A 21,656-nucleotide genomic window follows, 5' to 3' on the forward strand; every position below is an offset into this window, starting at 1 on the left:
AGACAGACAGTGCTGTGTGTGATGTGTGGTAGATGAAGTTGCAAGTGCAAAAGAGCGAAAGACCAGGTAGGGCAACAAACGAGATGTAAGATGTCGCAGACAGGGAATGGCAAATGGCTTTCCCTTAAGCGGTACAGAGCAGTAGCACCGCTAGTTCGCCGGCTATCTGCTTGTCTTGTCTTGCTTGGCTTTGCTTTGTCTTGGACTCCGGTCTGCTCTTGGGCAATTATTTTGAGCCTTCCCTTTTAGTGCCAGCCTACTCTCGATAGACAGGTAGGCATGGTTGGCAATCAATCCCAAGGCGTCAATGCCAACAATGATACGTATTGTATCGTATCGTAGCACAGCGTGCCTAGGTATGGTAAGATTGCCAGAGATGAAGCTGCAATAGACCAACCAGCAAGGGTCTTGTCCAAAGGTGACTCGCGAGACAAGAAGAGGGACAGGACAGGACAGGACAGGACAGGACAGGACAGGACAAGACAGGGACGAAGGACGGGTGGGGTTTTGGTGTTGGATTGAGACTGACTGGCGACTTTGTCTGTCTCGTCTTGCGTCGTTTGGCACTGGAGCTGCCAGCACGGGTCACAATGTCAAAGGTCTGGTACGAGTGAGCCAGGGCGAAGAAAGGAGTCTGGGCAACTCGCGGTGAATGACGGTGCCGGTAGAGAGAAAGGCAGATACAGTCGATGTGTTTGGTTCACATTCACGACAAAAAGCGCCTCTCCCCTTGCTGTGAAGGAGGACAATGATACTATACTAAGAAGAGGTATGGTCTGGTCTGGTGTGCCCTCATCAATTACCGGCTCGAGTTCAGGTACTTTCAAACCAATAATAAGTGCCATTCCACTGACTCCCTCAACTGGTCTGTTGCCCGTCCACCCGACATGGAGCCTTGAACCTCAAATGTCAAATCCCCCAGTGCCTCCACCGGCGGTCAGCATCCAACTGCCGGCACCTGCTGGTGTGCCAGGAACATTGAAGTGGCAAATCTCGTAGATGGCTACTGGACACTGACAGGTTTGCCATTCGTAGTAGATTTCAGCCCGTGTATGTATGTTTGTCGCTCCGTTGATGACGGCGTGGTGTGCGTGCCGTGTTGACTTTTGATTGTAGGTACTCCGTACAAAGAATCAAGACCCAAGTACATGCTGGAGCACATCGACTTCAAGTGACTTTGCTTTGATTGATCCCAACAGCTCCAGTGATCTGAAACGGCACGTCGTACCAGGACTAGACCACATGGACAAGTTCCTGGCAGTCCAGAGTGGGCTAGTTCAGGGGTGAAATTGCAAATTACTGGCTGCCACTGTGGCACCTGCCCTCAATGTTCATGTACTGTCCCCACCCGCCACTCGGCCCGCCCAAAACAGAAAGAAGCAAAATCATCAATGGTCAAGTCCCATTGAATTCACACCAGATCCAGTTGGCGGCAAACAACTTGACATGTCTGGTCCATTCAATGTTATGAACTACCCTCCCCCCATGACTGAATTTTAGCCATTTGCGGGTGATTATGCCACCGGCAGGATGCAAGTTATTGTACGTGCGACTGCCAGGTATTAATCAGTATGCTATCACAAAATCCGCCCAGCCTGATATGCATCACGACTCATGGCACAACGCCAGCCTCGTATGTTGATGGCATCCTACTTTACCCCTCCAAGGCGAATGCACCGCTTCGATCCATGTGGTAAAACTACGGAGTACTTGACATCAACATCAATTCAATGCCAGCCCATCGAATGCTATAAGCTGGCAAGTTAAGTTGAAAATCACTCAAGTACCTAGATATGCAATTTTAGATGCCGCTGTAATCGATGCCGCTCCCAAGAACGCATTGTGGCCAAGCAATTATTGCCGCAGCGTCTCTATTGTCTTTCTCTTCAAATCTCGTGAGCATACGATAGCGAGGCATCTTCACTCATTTCGCGGTTGCGACGAAGGCTCGATCCTCGCCATATTCATCCGCTGTAGTCAAGCGCGGCATATTTGGCAACCGAGCCCTGTATATTACCCCTGCTTTGGGATTAATTATCACTGAGAATCGTTCATCCGGAGTCGGCCAGATCCTCTACATACAATGCCTGAATTTACCCCTGCTCGACGACCAGAAAAGTTACCAGAGACCCCAAAGCATTTTTAGACATTGTCGTCCATCAGTACCAAACTTCACGACGACAAGTCGAGTTAAAGCTGATAGGCTTAGACCGTTAGCGCAGAAGAGAATCCATCGACAATCCAACAAGGCAAAGGTCCTCAAAGAAAAAAACATGTTTGTTTATGACTCGCCAGAACTGACCAGATGAGACTCCTTTGTGTCATCGCTACAACTACCTAGGTATGCGAGGTGTAAGTTCAGACAGATATCGTATGACCGACCACCTCCGTTTTGTGTATCGTTGTAACGTATCTTATCATCCTGCTGCTTGGAAGCCCAACGGCCGGTCACCTAGAGTCCGTTGGATCCAAAGCACATTCCAACATTGAAGACCTGCAACCCCCCTTGAACCGTCTAACTTGTCACTTTCGTCCCATTATTTAATTTCCAGATTGGTGTGCATTTATCATGAAACCCCTCAGGTGGAAGGCTCTGGTCACCCAAGTTGTTCTGTTTGTCCCTCGGACTATAAAAGGGTCCGTCGTCTGGCTATGCTCCTGCTTGGCTATCTTTCCATTAGAGCCGGGATGTGCTTGAAGATTGCATGTGCTGTAAAAGGCTTGAGGGCGCTGGCAGTCGATGTTGCTGCCCCCAAATTATGTCCACAAGACATACGCATGTTTATATTTAGTCAATATCCATCGAGTTGTTTCTCAGCCTAGCATGGCTTGTTTTGATAAAATACCCGGCATGCCAACGAATTTATCGTCGGGATCTGGAAAGTGGGCTCCTCGAATTTGGCTTCCCAGATGATGAAGATGGTGCAGAAAGTGGTCATTGAAGTGGAGACTTCGGCATTACCTAAGATGACCCCAGCAACGCCAACTTCGAATGATGCCTCAAACCTCTTTCCAAACCCCCAGCAGCCTCATCCTTCCATGTATCTTCTAATCCAGCACCATGGCTCAAACAGGTATACCTTCTCAAGTCCCGCAGCTCGCCGTGGATGCACATGTTAAATATGTGCAAAGTTTGGATACGAAGAAGGATGAACTGGAGTATTGGCTGACGGAGCATTTGCGGCTTAATGGTGTCTACTGGGGACTTACAGCTATTCATCTACTTCGACAACCAAACGCTCTCCCGCCTCAGGAAACCATTGATTTTGTTCTCTCTTGTCAACACGAGAATGGAGGGTTTGGCGCTGCTCCGGGGCATGACGCTCACATGCTGTCCACAGTTAGTGCTGTGCAGATCTTGGCCATGGTTGATGGCTTGGATGAACTTGATACCCGGGGACCTGGCAAAGACAAAGTTGCAAAGTGTAGGTGATCTAAAGGCCTCATGTTCGGCGCAAAAGCACAGCACTAACGTGAGCAGATATTGCGGACTTGCAAGATCCAAAAACCGGCAGCTTCTATGGAGATGAGTGGGGTGAAGACGACACCAGATTTCTCTATGCTGCGCTGAATGCACTGTCGCTTCTCGGTGCTCTGTCCTTAGTCAACTTAGACAAGGCGGTGTCACACATTCAAAGCTGTGCAAATTTTGATGGCGGTTATGGTGTAAAGCCTGGTGCGGAGTCGCATTCTGGCCAGATCTTTACCTGCTTGGCAGCCCTTAGTATCGCGGACAGGCTAGACGTGGTGAACCAAGAAAAGCTCGGATGCTGGCTCAGCGAAAGACAAACTCCTGGAGGAGGCCTGAATGGAAGACCTGAAAAGAAGGAAGATGTCTGTTACAGCTGGTGGGTTCTGGCCAGTCTGGCTATTCTCAAGCGGACACATTATATCGACCATGACGCTCTCATTGCCTTCATCCTGAGCAGCCAGGATACTGAGAATGGTGGTATTTCAGATCGCCCTGAAGATGAGGTAGATGTCTGGCACACATGCTTCGGTCTGGCTGGCCTGAGTCTATTAAAATACCCTGGACTCGTGTCTGTAGATCCGGTCTACTGCATGCCGGAAGAAATTGTCGCAAAGTATGTCAGTTCTAAAAGCCGAGATCTATGATACCGGATATTCCGGTGCCGTCCCACACGAACGGCGGTGGAAGGAGCCAGATAATATCTATTGTTGTCATTGCTCAAACTTGCGTCGCCCACCGTCCCACTCATGTCAAAATTTCATCAGGGTCCATAGGACAAGATGAGGAAACATGAAATTGAGGGCTTCTCCAGACGTAATCGAATATGGCTATCGTCTTGTTGGACCTTCATTCACGAGCTGCTTCCACTCGACGTCGTTGCAGGGTCTCCATCTATACCACGTCCGGGTCAGCTGCCAGAAGCAAAGAGGACACTTATTGGAAGGATCTCTCGCCGGAATCCCGAACCTGGACAATAAAACAGCCATATATCCTGTCTCGATACTCTGTCATGTTTATTGTTCGACCAGGCTAAACGGTTTAGATGGCAGCAGGAAGGGGCATAATATCACAGAAGCCATGGGAGCTCTCCAGTGATGTTTAGTGCACCTTTCATCGCAGGAAGACAAAAAACTGTTCAGGTATGGAGCCGTCTATGTAGGGTCTTAATGTGCCATCAGCATTCTACTGCCCTGTGTTCTACCGGCAGACAGCTGTCAGCCGGCCAGGTCCATATAAGGAGACCTCCAAGCACATGGATTGCAATGTAACAGAGATCAGCCTGGTGTCAATGAAATGTATTATCATCAACTCTGCAAATAAACCTCAAATCAAAAGATGCTGATATTCTTGGATCTAGAAGCTAATTCCTCCTGTTCTGTGGTGACGTTCTGCCTGCTCACTTGCGTGATGAGTGGTGATCCATGGTAATCCAGGCGAGTGGTGTCTCGCCAGCTGGCAGATCATGCTATTGAACTGGCGAACGCTTAGATCTTACGAAAAGGGAAGGAGCAGACTTAGGTCTCCATGGAATTTAGGGCAATAGCCTCGACATAGTTCTACCATTCTTTTTTCTTTGGCTTTCTCCTTATACCCCGTGTCCAACCTTTGATCGTGCTGCCCACCGCTCGTCCGCTTCGTCCGCTGCTGAATACCGTGCAGATCGTCTCAGTCCAACGCAGACGTGCAATATTTACTGACTGGACTTACTTGACATCATTCCGTGACCGGTGAGAAGCCCGGAGCCGAATCTCAACAGCAGGACTGCTCGCCATGGTGGATCGCGGTTTCCCTCGCTGCATCTGTCATGGATGTAAAACCGACAATGCCAATTCTGGCTCTGATGCAAACGGTAAGAGCAGACCATCGTGTGTCCTTCCCAGAATCTCACCCTCGCTTCGCCTAGAGATCTGTTGTACTTGGCCCGTTGTTGTTTACTTTACCCTTCCCTTCCCGCGTCATATCATCTCTCAGTCTCAGTTCTCTCCACTTGCTCTTTTCTCAATTCCGCTATCACCCTTTGCTTCTTTGCTCCTGTATTTCAGATTGACTTGCGTACCGGTTTGGTTGCTGCCATCTTGTCTCTGAGCCACAATCACGCCTGACTTCAATACTGGACACTCTTGTCAGGGGCTGGAGCCGGGAATTCCGTTGTTCGTGCCGACTTCGGGCATGCATGTCATGCTTCTCTTGCCAGTCTAGTAGTTCTTATTAACGCTGACATCCCACTCTTAGGATATGGCGTCATCTCTCGAGTCCACGAGAGATTGCACACCCGTTTCGACGAATAAGAATATCCCTCTCCATTGCACAGTCTGCCCAGAGACACCCCGTTTCTCAGATGTATCACATTTACTCACACACATTGCTTCGAAAGGGCATTTGCACCACGAGACGCAAACCAAACTCAAGGCACATCAAGATATAGCGGCATCTGTGACCTTGCAGCAGTACGAGAGTTGGTACAAGGATAATGGTATCGAGGAGCTTCTTGTTGAGAGAATGAAGGCAAAACAGAAGAAAGAGGCGGCTAGGAACAGCCGAACAAGAAACTCAACTCCGTCAGTTGTTTCGAAGGTTGCTGATTATCCCCAGTCATTTGTATTGTATGTCGGCACTAACATTGGGACAGACAAGGCGAAAGTCCAAGCGTCCCTCGCAAAAGACGATAGTGAAATCCGAACAAGACGAATTGACCGAGGACTTTCCTTTGTTTTCGGGGTTCTTCCCGTCTGAAAATGACGTAGAATTGGACGAGGAGCTTGCTAGTGGTGACATGCTGTCGCTCAAAGGCCAAGTCTGGCCGGGTATGGGGAAAATGGACCTTGCCAACGAAGACATGAAGCGAACCCGAAATCAACGCAAACCAAATTCTGTTATCGAGAAAATGAAACACACCTCCGAGGGCATTGAGCCTACTCAGGTCGTCATGACACCGGATTTAGAAGTGGAACGGGTCAAGGGCGTTTATGACAGCTCCTCTCCAATTCCTGGTCAGGAGGAAGAGGTATCTTCATGTCCAACTTGTAACATCGTTCTCAAATTTGGTTCTAACAGCCCAAGACCCCAAAGAAGACGACACGACCTAAGCGCAAGCGTTCACAAGCACTCACCGAAATATCGGCGAACATACCTCGCCGTGCAGGGAGGCGATCTGGTCGTCGGAATGGACAATCCAAAGACAAGGTGACACCGGATCCAAGAAAAGACGATGGTCTTGCGCCCGTGACTGCGAACATGCAATCACTTAGGCATGGAAATGATGTCTTCCGTGATGACGACGACGCACTCTCTGGTAAGCAACCGAGAAATCAATTCGTTCAATGGCTAATCATCCTAGGAATCTATGGCGACCGCGTCTTCACAACACCTTCACGTCATGATCAACGGTATGAGAAAGGCGTCGTCTCAAGTATGAACTTATTCTTACCACACGCCAGTCCGGACGTACGAAATCGATTTGGTCTGTATCCATTTGCACGCATATCTCAGTCACCACTTATCTCTCCAACACCTTCATCGAGAGACGTATCGTCTCGCCTATTTAGCGGGCGAAATACTCAACGGCCGAGAGTGCAAGGAAGTGTCTTTGATAACTATGGTGTCCATGCAAACTTTGGTAAGTCCTTCCACCCCCTTTTCTCCTAACGGGCCACAATACCACACGGCGCTGACCATACTTCCCTGTAGGTGCGAATGGGCAGTCTGAGGCTGCTTCATATACCATCAACGACCCGTCGATGTACAACTATTCTTCTAGGCTGCCATTTGTGCCTTGCAACAATAATAACACTTCTGGAAATTACATGTTTCGTTACAATTCTAGCAGTCATTTGCAACCAAAATCGGAACGGCATCAAAGCCCTGCGCAGGCCGAGCTTGTTACCGGGTCAGGAAACCCGCAATACCTCCATCTCTCGGAATCCAACCCGCTTTTCACGGAGGACCGGTCTATCTTTGGATCATATCACGCGATAGGCCCATCTCAGTCACTTTCTTCCTTTAGTATGCAACGTATGGGCCAATGTGACCATCATGGCCAAGACGATAACGCCGCGGTGGGCGGCGCTATAAAGATGGAGAGCCATTTCAACGATATGATGACAAACGTGGCCACTGGAGAGTGCAAACAAACAGCATTCACCGAGACCGATGTATGGACGAGCAGCGAGACGTTGGACCTGTGAGCAACCTACAACTACGCTTTGTTAGTGTGTATTATTATTACCACTTTGGCTGAATTGCAGCACCAGCATCAATTTTCTGGGATTATTTGCGTACCAGCCAATTCTGGCTCGTTCCTCTGCCTCCTTTTTGCAGTAGGAAGCGCTAAGATCGGCCCATGGGGTGCGGGTAGTCTCATGCATCTACATAGACCCAAAGTTGCATTCATAACCGGTTAGACGCGACTACTCCAGCAGTACCGATGAGATACGAGGCTTTTAGTGTTGTCAGTCTTCTCAAACCCTTACGTTAATCTCGCTACCACATCAATTTCTGGGTTACTATATGGGGTTAGTATCACACCAACAGCGATATATCAGTGGCGAAGGACAGGAATAAGTTGTCAGCAGTGTCTGCAAAATCTGCCTCTTGAGATGGGATGCATGATATAATGTCTATAGTTAAAGGCACTTGACAGGTTTCTCGTTATGAGTTTTGTGGTCTTGATGCTGTTATTAAGATAACTGTTCCTAGAGCTTATATGGGCCAATAGAGGAGTAGCTCACAGTGATATATACAAACCGCCTTGCATGTTCCAGACATATAGGGGCAAATGAAATTCTTCCTACAGCTGCTCAATGCTGGCAATGAGATGCTCCAGCTGCCCTGGGCCGCCACCGACTACATCTCCAAGCATCCGACATGCTCCTTTAAGCCGCCGCATCCGCATATCCAATTCCATCTCGCCGGACTTTTGGGCTGCCACATCAATGACCTTTCTGGGAATTCGGGCGAGGCGTGCTACATTCAGTCCGTACGATCGATGAGCAACGCCTTCACCCACTTCGTAGAGGAATGTAATCTCTTCATCGCCATCGGGGCCTTTGCCGGCTCTGAACTTCATATGTAGATTCGTTACGCCAGGGAGACCATCCACCACTCTAGCAAGATTCTGATAATGCGTGATGAATAGCGTGAGGCACCGCGTCTCCGTCGCCACATGCTCCAACACGGCTTGGGCAATGGCAGCGCCGTCATGCGTGCTAGTCCCGCGACCGAGTTCATCTAGAATAACCAGGCTGCGTGGTGTGGCGGAGCGCAATATCCTCGCCGTTTCGGATACCTCCACCATGAAGGTGGACTCTCCTGCAAAGAGGTTATCCCTCGCGCCGGTACGGGTGTGGATAGCGTCACAGAGTGTGAGGGAGATGGCGTCTGCGGGGACAAAGGATCCTATCTGTGCGAGGAGCACGATGAGGGCGAGGGCGCGAACGTAGGATGATTTGCCGCCCATGTTGGGGCCAGTAATGAGGTGTGCTAGGGGTGATGGGTGGGCGAGGGTGGTGCTGAATGGGATGTAGCCCGTTTCGATAGTATGTTCGGCAATGGGGTGACGGCCCTGCGTGATGGCAATTGTTGGCTCGGACGAGGACGGCAAGAAGGTTGGTTTGTTGTAGCCTGGTTGCGAGGCGACCTTTGACAAGGACAGAAGACAATCCAGTGATGCTAAAGAGGAGACGGCATCACGGAGGGGTTGGTAGTCGGAGGATATTTCTGCGAGTAAGTCCTTGAAGGCCTTGTCGCAAGCGCCGGCGAGAGCTTCGCGATGTTGATCTCGTTCGCTAATCATGCGCATTACCTCGGGGGTGTGGAAGCGGGATACCTTTTTGGTTCCTGAGATTTTGCTCCATGATGCAGGGACGTTTTTGATTTCGTTGTTGGCGACTTCGATGAGGAATTCGATTCCTGCAACGGTTACGTAGTCGACTTTTTTCTTTTTCAGTTTTTCAGCAGCGACTTTGAGGTGTTGGTCTAGTTCGTGCTCTACGTGGGCGATTCCCATTTGGTGGTCTTGGATATCTTCAGTTTGGTATTCTTCCCTGAAAAAGGCGTACTTGTCGTCTTTGCGCGCTGCGTCGAGGTTGATTCTCTCGAGATAGGATATGACGGTGGTGAGGATCTGGGGAAGGGCGTTGATGGATGCTGTGAGGAGGGGAGATGTAAATGGGTTATCGGAGGGTGATTTGAGGGACGAGTAGTGCGTGGCAATTCTTTGTAGAGTCTGCAGAACGGACAGAAGTTCGGGCCGCGTGCATTTGCCGTAGTATATGCGAATGAGGCTGCGTTCGAGGTCTGTTTTTGTTGTGGCGAGGAGCTTCTCGAGGTCGTCGATGGGCGCTGTGGATTGTTTGTCGAGGAGTTCTTGGACGGCGGCGAGTCTCTCCTCGAGACGGTCCTGGTCCAGGAGAGGACGGCCGACCCATTTCCGGAGAAGACGCTGACCAAACCGGGTGAGTGTCTTGTCGAGAGACCAGAAGAGACTGCCTCGTTCTGCGTGGTCGGTGGAGTTGCGGTAGACTTCGAGGCTCTCGAGGGTGGTGCCGTTGAGGAGCATGTGAGAGCGGGTAGTGAAGCTTTGGAAGTATTTTGTGAGTTCGAAAATGTGTTCCAGTCCGTACTCCTTGAGATGATTGATCATGGCTGAAAGGCATATGGTCACCGGCTCCGGAAGCTTGAGAACCTTGTCGAGTAAAGCACTTGCCGTCTCATTTTGCGATGCATCCTTGAGCTTGTCGGCGTAGAATTGCGTGACGTGTGAATAGGATTCTGCTGCCATTGTTTGGCTCCTCGGCACCCTTTCTACTCTGCTTCGGTCACCAAAGACATTGGTGCTGCTCCCTGATAGGTGCTGGACAAGCTTGTCTGTGCCCTTTGTGAGATCACCTACAATGAGGAATTCGCAAGGTGATATATGTAACAGCCGAGTTTCGATTTCACTTCTCATGAAACCGTCTTCAAAATTGTCGTAGATGATGTCACCTGTCGCAGGCTGCACAGCCAGAATGCCTACATCTACCTTTTCGTCTGTCCCGCTTCCTTTGGATCTGGTCTCTGTTATGCAAAGAAGGTAACCACCTGCCGGAGCACCTTCAGCTTGCTGATCCAGTTCCCCGACTTCATCAATGTACGTTCCTTTGGTGTAGACATTGGTCAATTTGCGGATGAAGGGTGTGTTGCGATTGTCGCCTACTTTCTTCAGGGCGGCTGTTTCTATTTGACGAACGACGCCGACCTTGTGTCCTGCGGCTACAAGACGTTTTGCATGAACGGAGAGTCTGTGCACGGGCACACTCGCCGATGCAAAACGATCGAGGTGGGCTTCCGAAGGGTCTGCAGAGTTGTTAGTTAGGTATGGGATAGGGCAGGGTAATATTTGACAAAAGCCTTACGCTCATCATATCGCATTTTGCCAGGGATACAAACGATTCCAAGCTCCTTGGCTGCTATTCTGGCATCTTCTCCAAAGAATCGGAACTTATATCCGACTTCCACAATGAGGATGGTGTCTAGGTGCTTCCTCTTGATGTCTAAGAATTGAATCTCCATTGGCGTAAGCTTGCCACTCTTTGCACCCTTCTTCTTCGCCTTTGCCGGCGTAGGCGATTCGTCCTCGTAAGCATCTTCGCCGTCGCCATCCTCGTCTACCGCAGCCCCTTCATCATGAGCTGTCCTTGATCGCCAGGACATAGAATCAGGATGGCCAAGCTTCTTAACGAATCGCCTATGAAGGTCTTCATTCCTCTTCCTCGTTTCGCCATCGCCATCGCCCTGAGTCGACCGATCCGCAGGTATGGCAGGTGATCCGTCGTACACGTAGCGCCCGGCTCGAGGTGCAGCCGCAGCATCCAGTGCATTCGTCGGTTTGCCCTTGGCGAAGAATGTGCTCTTTTCCGAATTCACATCATTTTCAATACCCTTGGACTTCTTGGATGACCGCTCTAGACCTTCGTTTCCGTTGTCGGTGTCCTCTTCTAGAGGTCGTTTTCGAGATGGGGACTCTGCGTCATCGTTCACGGCGGCAGCTGCTGCACGAGCTTCGCTCTGCTGCTTGAAGGATGCGGCGAGTCCATTGACGGTTTTGGGGGTGAAAAATGAAGTCAATGACTGCTGTTTCTTTTCAGCAGACTTTGGTTTTGGAGCCATGGCTCGCCAGAAAAACGCCTTGTTGGCCGCGGAAGATGTTGTCGAACTGCAGCACACATGTGGAATGCTCAGAAGTTCAGAATTAAAATGTCACATTTGTCGCGTCTTTCACAAGTCGAACGCGTTGAGTGGCACAAGCCCCACTTTTATCCGTCGTGAACTTCAACTGCCGTCTGTCAACCCAGGTTTGACTTCACTTCTGTAGAACTAGTGACACAACATTGAACCCATTTATTCCTGAGGGGACCTGAAACATTGCAACTTGGACATAACTTGACTCCATTTATCGCATCTATACTTCATCTTCACGCTACTCGTGTCTAATCTGTGCCTCGAAATATTAAATCCAAGAATACCACCCACACCGTCCCTTTTAACCAAACACCACCAAACACAAACATCAAATCGCTGCACTTTTCAACTCTCAACCATCACAAGTCGCTGGATATTGCAAAGCCTCTTTAATAGACTGCCCCAGCTTACCACCATCCACAGAAATCACCATCTTCACCTTTTGCAGCGTCTGCCCCTGCGGCTTCAACGACTCCTGATATGCGTGAATGTTGCCATAGTAGGCAGACGCATACGCTGTATCAACATCAACATAAACCTCGGTAGCATTCGTCACAATATCAGGGTCAACCATGACGGCAGCAGTAGTTTCGTCCCAAAACGGAAAAGAGCGGTCTTGCAGCCTAGTCAGCTATCATACTCATAAACCCACCATGAACATGCATGCACTCACCCAGGTTTTTGTGTAGGACCTCCGTGTACGGCGTCTTCACGTCGTGCAATTCCTGCATAAAGGTCTCTGATGGAATAAATTGGTTCGCCCCATTTCCGACGAGAGTAATATTTGGGAATGGCGCCGTAAGTACAATTTTGCTCGCCTCTGGATCAAGTTTCAGGTTGAAATCCGTCTGCAGATCTGCCTGCAGATTGCTGCCCGTAGCCGCCAGGAGATTATTGTCGATGAAACCCCCCATCAAGACTATACCCTTGGTGTTTTGGGCAAATGTAGAGTCGAGTCGTTGCGCGAGGGCAATGTTTGTCAGTGTTCCGGCGCTGTATATGGTCACTTCGCCAGGATACTTTCTCACTGTCTGGACCAGGAACTCGGCAGCCGATACGTCCTTGACATATGTACTGTTGGGGAGTCCCTCTACAAACGCAGCCTTGTTGATTCTTCGCGGATCACCGCCAGTGGGATTGCCGCCTTGTGCTTCCTGCGTCTTGTTCTCGGGTGCGTAGGACCCTTCCCAGGGGTATTTTCCGTATAGGCTGCTCCAAGCCCGGTATAACTCGGGGCTGTTCATGAGAGGATAGTCTGCGCCGTAGTATACTGGGATGCAAGACGACAGGTTTCCCATTTCTAAAGTTGCCAAGGCGTGAAGGGTAGCTTGTTTGGCCCAGACATCGCCAGTATTGCTAATTAATCCGAGGACTTCCCATCCTGCTTTCAGGGCGAGAAGATATGGAGTGAAGTCTGTGGCTTTCCAGTCATTGTCAAGAATGACTTTTGGCTTCGTGGAATCTGCTCTCGTGTTTGGTGCGGATAAGACGCTCGTCGGCCAAATAAGGGAAGAAACAAGTGCTGCTACGAATGGTTTTCTGAACATTTTTAAGCCGTGGTGAGTTCAATGCAATGGTTCCACAGAAGTAAACAAAGAAGGAGAAAAAGGCTGTGAATGAACCTGAGTTGCGAAGTGGTTGTAGTTAACCATATGATCTGTGATTGTGGGATCTGTTAATCAATTTCATCAGCGGATTAAAGCCGTTATTAGCCAGAAAGAAACGGAGCCTAGCCCATCACTTTTATAATTATCTAGCCAAACCATCTAGTTCTTTGTATAGTCATCATCACCATGGTCCGGCGGCAAGATAACTTATACAGGAAGGACAAGTAAAGCCCCATGGGGAGCGGGTCTCGAAAGATTATGGATCCAACAACGGAGCCGATTTTTTCTTCTTTTTTTTTTCTTCTTCGTTTGGCATGGATTAGTTGATGGATATGACCGTTCTGAGGTAACCGTTCCATCAAGCGAATAACTGTCCTGTTCTGGAGACCGTTCTTACCGAACCTTGCCTCTCTTGACCACTTTCTTTCATTTCAACTAAATTAATGGATAATATAATACTTCATACTTCGGACAGAAAGGCGCCATTTGCTCCTCGCAAAAGTTGTACATCAGTAGATCAACACTACAAAATCCGCCGATCCAGAGTGCCCCCCACATAATGATGCAACTAAACTGCTGGTTCGAAAGCCGTCAAATTCCACAACCATTAAACAGCAGTCAAATTCAGCTCCGGGTACGGAGCGCTCCGAAGTTACTTTACAGTACAACCTAGGGAGTTTGATATCCCCGGCGGAAGAGTTGCCATATTTGGTTCCGCTGCCCGCGCGACCCGAGTATGTCGTCGCCAAAGATTCCCCTTCAAGAACTCTGGCAGTACGTGACGCAATGTCGTTGCATTTTATGATGAAGCTTGCTACCTTGTAACTACCGAGCGGGAATACTACTGTACGTCATGGGGTCTCCGATATGGATGTGACACACGTCCATTGAAGGAGCTTGATGATATCAAAGGGCGATTCCACAATCCCAAGAAACTGCTCCGAGTAGAACAAGTAAGTTTTACCAATCTTACATTTCAGCAGATTGCATTTGACGAGGGCCAGTGATGCGAGACAGTCGAATACAAAGCAGCATTGTCATGGAACTTGAATCATGCATTGTAACTCATAACAGCATGGACCATCTAGATCCCTCTTCCAACATCCATATATCCCAAAACGCCGAACCCAAATACAAAACCTCCGTAATCCCCAACCCCTTAGTCATCCATGCCATCCTCATCGTCATTACCAGCAGTGACAAATACCAATCTCGCGCCATTGCCAGTGGTTTGCCAAACCTATGTATCTGCATTAGCGTTGATCTTCTCGTAGGCGGTCTCGTGGTTATACTTACATCAAGCGTTGTGTATTCTTCCAGGGCATTCAACCACTGGTCCTCGGTGAAACCCTTGGCTATCACGCGTTCCTTGACCTTGCGCATGCTCAACTCAACGCCGAGATCGTCATCCTCGGCATCCTCTGCACGACATGCACCCGAGTCGGCGAGAGCCTTGACGAGGTTGTATATCCTGCTGCTGGCATTGAGGCCGCGGCGACCAGTGTTGACTTCGGCGTTTAGACTCTCCTTACTGGCTTCAATAAGTCTCAGGGCTTCGTCCACATCGTCTTGAGTCACTTGGTTGCTGAAGCGGAGACGGGCAAGAGCCTGAGCGAGACGAACCACGCCAAGCAGTGTTCTCGGGGTGGTGTGGGTGAATTGCTTGCCCTTCTTCTCAGCGCGCTGCTGCTGATCACGGAGACGGACGTAGGTCTTAATCATGTAGTCCGAGACAGACTCAGGCACCACAGGGCGGTAGGTTCGCGCTTGAGCAACGTACGAACGCACCTCATGGGGCGTAAATACGACATTGTCCGTGCCAATGTCAGGGTGGCGGTTGTTCATGTGGACAAAAGCAACGTGCTTGGCTAGTTGCTCGTCTGATTCGCGAGATGGGGTATCGAGGAGAAGGAAAAGAACATCGAAACGGGACAGGAGCGCAGCAGGGAGGTTGATGTTCTCCACAGGGGAAATTCTGGGGTTATATCGTCCGTAGATAGGATTAGCAGCTGCCAGAATCGAAGTGCGCGCATTGAGCGTGGTGGAGATGCCGGCTTTAGAAATGGAAATAGTTTGCTGTTCCATGACTTCGTGAATGGCTGTTCTGTCGGTGTCATCCATCTTGTCAAACTCGTCAATGCAGCAGATACCATTGTCAGCAAGAACAAGAGCACCACCCTCGAGAACCATCTCGTCAGTCACAGGATCTCTCATGACCGCGGCAGTCAAACCGACACCACTGCTTCCTCGACCAGACGTATAGACGCCGCGAGGGGCGACCTTGGAAATGTACTTCAGAAGCTGGGATTTGGCAACACCCGGGTCGCCCATCAAGCAAATATTGATGTCGCCGCGGATCTTCATACCGTCACCCATCTCCTTCGTAACACCACCAATAAGCAAAAGCAACAGAGCCTTCTTGACATCAAGGTGACCGTAAATTTCAGGGGCAATCGATTTGGCAAGGAGCTCATACACCTGACCAGTCTGTCGATACTTGTCGATACGTCGCACAAGTCGTGGATCCACAATCATTTCGCTGTATGCCTTCTTGTGCTGATGAATATGGTGGGCTTCGAGATATGTGTCGGTCAAAAGACCGGCCTTCATAGCCTGGAAACCGGTATAAGGCGTAGGCAAGAAGATGCCAGAGATATCGACAACATCACCGGGGTTGATCCTGCGCACCGAGCTGCCATAGCACAACACGGTCAGGGAGCGAGGAATTTGACCAATTGGAACCTGCTCAGCCATTTCTTGAACCTTGACTTCTTGGAAGGGCAAGAACTTGGATGCTCTGGTTGAAGGGTTGAGCTGACCCTTGGACTGGTTTGCCGTGCAGTCCTGAGATGGGCACATGGTCAAAGGGCCGTATTGCTTGTCGCTAACGGGTTGGAAGATTTCGCATCCACAGCGGTCACAAGTGTAAGCGCTGACTTGAACAATTGGCTTCACATCCGACACACGTGTAGCAATGGCTCGAACAGTTATCAGATGGCCAATGTGATCGCCTCGGACTTGACGAACAGCCAAAGCCTTGGCCGGCTCATCGACGGTACCTGATCTAGGCTTGAATACCAGAGTGTATCGCCGAATCAGCTCGGCAGGGAACTTGTCATTCTCAGCGGTAGGGTCGCGTTCTGCAGCTTCTTGGAGCTCGCGGTTGCGGGCTTGACGACGAGCCATCAGGACGTCGAGGACATCATCCTTGAAGCTAGCCGCATGTTAGCAAGAGTTAAATTTTGTGCGTGCCTGGGTATACTTGGTTCTTACGTGACATCGGTGCTTGGTTGAGGCATGACTGCATCTACCGCTTTGGAAAGAACATCGACGTAGTGCTTCGTGTTAAGCTCAATGGAATCGACCAGATGTAATTCCTCATCGGTTTGACTTTCCCACTACGGCAAGGTCAGTTTTTGGGCAGACGCGATATCATGTCTGGGCGGAATCCGTGTACTCACAGCGTGGACATCGTCGAGGTCAATGGTGATCTCCTCAATGGTTCTGTCTGCTAGCTGTTGCAACAGCAGTTTGTATTTGTGCTGAGGGGTCCGTCGAGATTCCTTTTCCTTTCGGCGGCGCTCGGTTGCCTCGTCATCTTCGTCCATAAAGTCGTACTCGTCACTCAGATCATCCTCATCAATGGTGATGTCGCCCATGGCAGTGGCGATTGTGTGTTCGGGCGACGTCTTGAACTCCTTGAGGAATTCCTCAAAGGCACCTATAACGTGATTCCATCATGATTAGCATATCGAGCAAAGATTGGTGATTGGACGAAGATGAAGGAGCAACCAACTTTGTTGTAACTCATAGTCGACAGGGGCTTTGAATTCACGGAGCGCCATCTTGAAGTTGCTGCTTGTTGCCAAATATGACTGATGGCAAAGTTGCAGGAGAAGGGCTGCGTGCGTGCGATGCGGAGATGTGATGGCGCAAATGTAAAGGTAGATGCAAATGTCAATGCCAATGCAAACGCAAATGGGGTGGGCTGGGGATTTGTGCAGGGATGATGCCAAAGACGCTTGATGGTCAATTCCGTCGCGGATTGCGGACACGCGACTTTTCGCGTCAAGCGTCAACGGTCGCGTCTGCACGGCCACAAATTCAATTAAACCCAGTGTCGCGAGCCACAGGTGATGGTATGTGGCTGGTGTGTCTGCGTCTCGGCTTCCTCCCCCATTTGGACCGACCGGATGGAGCCCGGGGGTCACTTGGCCTGACCTTCCGGTGAGCACAGGTGCTGGAGGGGCGGAAGCGGGCGGGCAGTTTGCTGCTCCAGTGTTCCATGTCAATGTTCTGCCGCTATTCTGTTCGCTCGGCACGTGGACTTACCTCGGTCTGTGGTTCTGTCTGCTCCAGTCAGCTCCAATCCGGTCTGGGGTCGGCCGGTCATCGCATCGCATCGTCTCAAGTTCCATGTCCACATCACAGCTCGGCATTGCTAGACGTTTCTCCAAACGGGGTACCGTACTTGTTCTTCATTCACCTTCTTTCTTCAAACTGCGACAGTTCTGCCCACCTCATCGTCAAGCTATGGTGCCGAGCCGCCCACAATGGCTCCCAGAAAGAATGCGCAATCGACCACTGCTGAGCTGTCGCTCGTTCATTTGAAGAACTGCTTGGTCAATCTCCCACCGTCATTGGTGTCTATGCTCCTCAATCTGAATACGGTATGCACATGGCTTTCTACCCAATTCCGCAGTTTGATTCTCTGTAGCCACTAACCATTTTCATTTTCTATTTGCCCTGTAGCCCGTTCAAAATGTCATTGTCGAGCTTACCTTTAAGCCTGCCTCGTCGAGTGGGCAGCCATCCCTGCCGCAGTCCATCTTCGTGGGATGGACCGGAATGCCCAGCAAGAGACGTGCTGCACCGTTGGTGAGTCGCGATGGCATCAGCGGCAGCCGAGGGTCCCGAGACCAAGAGATTCAGGTCGTCGAGATTGATGCGACCTTGGCAAATACTTTGGAGCTCAACGACGGCCAAAAGGTCACCGCAACCGTCCACGTCGATCCTCCCATTGCGCACACCATCAACATCGAGCCATTGACGCCTGAGGACTGGGAGATTATTGAGTTGCATGCTACCTTCCTGGAACTCAATCTCCAGTCGCAGATTCGAGCTCTTCCGAACCCGACTTACAATAACGGCAGCGCAACCGTGCCACCTCATCCTCTAACATTGCACCTGTCACCCACATCAACAGCCAGCATCAAGGTCGTATCTTTGGACCCTGCACAGCCCTCAGATGTAGCCTTTGTGAAGCTATCACCCAACGCCGAGGTCATAGTCGCTCCTAAAGTGAGGGCTAGGACCTCTCAGGGCAGCAGCGACCATCGCAGCGTCGCCAGCACCTCCAAGTCTAGGCGCAGTGGAGGAAGCACTGTGCGGAGAAAGAGCACAAGAGAAGAACCGAAACCAACAATGTTCCTTCGAGCGGTTGAACGATCTGCCTGCGAGGAATGGTTCGACGAGGGGATGCTGAACCCAGATATCAGCATCTGGGTTGACCGCGATCGCCTGCTTTCCAACCCTTTCAGAGGCGTGAAATATGTTGTTGTCGATGTCATCAAGCCAGCGGGTCTGCAGAAGCCTCAAGCCGAGGATGGCACCGCCCCTCCGGTTTCAATAGCTTCGGCAAAAGTTGTCGCGCGGCTGAAGCCTTGGGATGATCCTCCCAATGGTCAAACTGCCGCTCTCTCATCACCCTTGTGCGCCGTTCTCGGTTGCCCAGGCATCGTTGGAGGTGTCGTCAAACTCCAAGCCGCACCTCCACCCCTTGCAAAGGGCTCTGTACAGAGCGTAAAAGTGTTTCCTTTTGCAACAGGCTCGAAACCGAACGAAGGTCTCAAGTTTGGCAGCGATTCCAAAGCCGAGAAGGAAGAGTCAGCCAAGAGATTCAGACACATGTACTCGGGTGCTAAGAACACAGAAGGCTTGCTACAAGGACCTATCACCGATGGCATGGTTGTGGGAGTATACAGCGAACTTGAGGCGCCTCAGGGTTGGGAAGGAGGATTTGTCAGGTTTGAGTACAGTGCCGAGCATGCCGCTCAGGAGCATAGCAAAGATGCGACCTTCTGGGCTGCTGGTTTGGATGAGAAAACACAAATTGAATTCCAACAACCTCAAGCTCGACCACCTTGGATTACCGACACCGACGTATTCGATCTGTTGCCCAAGAACGACTCTCTCCTAGTTGGAATTGACTCACTTCTTGAGAATCTGCAAAAGCAACTCGCCCATCTATCTTCAGTCCTCTTGACGGGAGGAATGGGTTCTGGCAAGACATCCGTAGCAAAGCACATGGCTGAGAAGTTACGACGCGGGACTTTATTTTACAGCGTTTATTTTTCATGCCGGAAGCTGGTGAATGACGAAACGAGAATCTCGACGATCAAGGAGACGCTAACTCGGATCTTCATGTCAGCAAGCTGGGGAGCGCGACTAGGTGGCAAGTCCATTGTGGTTCTAGATGACCTAGACAAACTATGCCCCGTCGAAACCGAACTCCAAGTTGGAAATGACAACGGTCGGAGCAGACAAGTCAGCGAAACTATTCGCTCCATTGTCCGGCAGTTTTGTACCAGGGATAGTGGCATTGTGCTGCTTGCCACTGCCGAAGGCAAAGAGTCGCTGAATAATGTTGTTGTAAGTGGCCATGTGGTCCGAGAAATTATCGAACTCAAAGCTCCCGATAAGGAGGCAAGACGACGGATAATGGAGTCGATTGCCCGGCAAGATTCCATCCCTGAGAATGACCCAGATGACCTTGACAGCAACCTTAGTCGGCCTCCTACATCCGACGGCGGAGCAATGGGCGACGATACTGAGGCGTGGCTGCACGGCTCAGATGCAGCAAAACCAAAATCCAAGTCGACCGGCTTTATCATCGACTCGGATCTCGACTTCCTCGACATGGCCGGCTTGACTGACGGATACATGCCTGGTGACTTGAGTGTCCTGGTATCACGAGCACGTAATGAAGCCATTATCCGCTCCATTGCCGAGTCTCCATCTGATACCGGTGATGGCGCTGTGCGTCTGAGTCGTGTCGATTTTGACAACGCCCTCAAGGGGTTTACGCCAGCATCTCTTCGCAATGTGCCGTTACAAAGCTCCACCACAACATTCAAGTCGATTGGCGGCTTGCACGAAACACGTCGTGTTCTGTTAGAGACACTAGAATATCCCACGAAATACGCGCCCATCTTCGCGCAATGTCCTCTCCGACTCCGCTCCGGTCTTTTGCTATACGGATATCCTGGTTGCGGCAAGACTCTGCTGGCCAGTGCCGTGGCGGGTGAATGCGGCCTCAATTTTATCAGTGTCAAGGGTCCTGAGATTCTGAACAAGTACATTGGCGCTTCGGAAAAGAGCGTACGAGACTTGTTTGATCGCGCTTCAGCCGCCAAGCCGTGTGTTCTCTTTTTTGATGAATTCGACTCCATCGCTCCGAAGAGAGGCCACGACTCAACTGGTGTCACGGATCGTGTGGTGAATCAGCTGCTGACACAGATGGATGGTGCGGAAGGTCTGTCTGGCGTCTATGTCCTTGCGGCCACCTCTCGTCCCGATCTCATTGACCCTGCCCTTCTTCGTCCCGGTCGTCTCGACAAATCCCTCCTTTGCGATCTTCCCTCACTGGAAGACCGTCTCGACATCATCAAGGCTCTTTTCCAAAAAGTACGATTATCAAACGAACTCACAGACTCCGATGACGGTTTGACGGAAATCGCCCGCCGCACAGAAGGCTTCTCCGGCGCTGATTTGCAGGCCCTCGTCTCCAATGCCCAGCTGGAAGCTATTCATGACGTTCTAGACGTGAATGCTCCCGTGTCCAACTCTCGCAAGGGACCGGGAAACAAGAATTCTGCCGCTCGCAACTCCACTCCCAGCTTCGTCCAATTCCGTTACGGCACCGACACAACACTCAGCAAGGACAACATCCCACAGAGCAAATCTGCAGCTCTTATTGAAAATGCAGCCATCATGTCAAAACTGGAACAGATCAAGCTTGCCCGCAAGAAGGCCAAGCAAGCCAAGAAGGGATACGGCGCATTAGAATCGTCCGATAACAAGGAAACATTGGCAACTGAACATAGAGAAGTCGTCATCGAATGGGATCATTTAGTCAAGGCTCTTGACAACACACGCGCAAGTATCAGCAACGAAGAAAAGGCGCGTCTGCAACGGATCTACCACGAATTCGTCGTCGGGAGAAGTGGCCAAATGAAGGACGGCCAAGGGAGCATGGAGATTGGTGGACGAAGCAGTTTGATGTAGATTTTATGTACGATAGCATCGCATTACCAATTGACGGCAAGACAATACATTTTGTGTTTATGACGCACCCACAC

The 21,656-nt window shown here is 50.4% G+C and overlaps 4 protein-coding genes across 4 annotated transcripts; 2 read left to right on the forward strand and 2 right to left on the reverse strand.

Annotated features, from left to right (window-relative positions):
- Nucleotides 1-3,061: 3,061 nt before the first annotated feature.
- Nucleotides 3,062-7,656, forward strand: VFPPC_03063 (geranylgeranyltransferase beta subunit; the record flags this gene model as incomplete). Its single annotated transcript, XM_018282612.1, has 8 exons — nt 3,062-3,425; nt 3,482-3,975; nt 5,705-6,046; nt 6,102-6,476; nt 6,533-6,764; nt 6,810-6,858; nt 6,910-7,088; nt 7,160-7,656. The coding sequence occupies 8 exons, from the start codon at nt 3,062-3,064 to the stop codon at nt 7,654-7,656; spliced, it is 2,532 nt and encodes an 843-aa protein (XP_018147157.1).
- Nucleotides 7,657-8,258: 602 nt separating this feature from the next.
- Nucleotides 8,259-11,617, reverse strand: VFPPC_03064 (DNA mismatch repair protein Msh3; the record flags this gene model as incomplete). Its single annotated transcript, XM_018282613.1, has 2 exons — nt 8,259-10,804; nt 10,864-11,617. 2 exons carry the CDS (start codon nt 11,615-11,617, stop codon nt 8,259-8,261), a joined length of 3,300 nt encoding a protein of 1,099 aa, XP_018147158.1.
- A 2,838-nt stretch (nt 11,618-14,455) lies between these two features.
- On the reverse strand, nt 14,456-17,141 carry VFPPC_03066 (DNA replication licensing factor mcm7; the record flags this gene model as incomplete). The annotated part of the gene is made up of 5 exons (XM_018282615.1): nt 14,456-14,536; nt 14,593-16,510; nt 16,570-16,694; nt 16,758-17,017; nt 17,093-17,141. 5 exons carry the CDS (start codon nt 17,139-17,141, stop codon nt 14,456-14,458), a joined length of 2,433 nt encoding a protein of 810 aa, XP_018147160.1.
- A 708-nt stretch (nt 17,142-17,849) lies between these two features.
- Nucleotides 17,850-21,582, forward strand: VFPPC_13385 (peroxisome biosynthesis protein; the record flags this gene model as incomplete). Its single annotated transcript, XM_018291162.1, has 2 exons — nt 17,850-17,966; nt 18,049-21,582. The coding sequence occupies 2 exons, from the start codon at nt 17,850-17,852 to the stop codon at nt 21,580-21,582; spliced, it is 3,651 nt and encodes a 1,216-aa protein (XP_018147161.1).
- Nucleotides 21,583-21,656: the final 74 nt, after the last annotated feature.

The sequence above is a fragment of the Pochonia chlamydosporia genome, chromosome 2 (assembly GCF_001653235.2).
Source record: "Pochonia chlamydosporia 170 chromosome 2, whole genome shotgun sequence".
Classification (NCBI taxonomy): domain Eukaryota; kingdom Fungi; phylum Ascomycota; class Sordariomycetes; order Hypocreales; family Clavicipitaceae; genus Pochonia; species Pochonia chlamydosporia.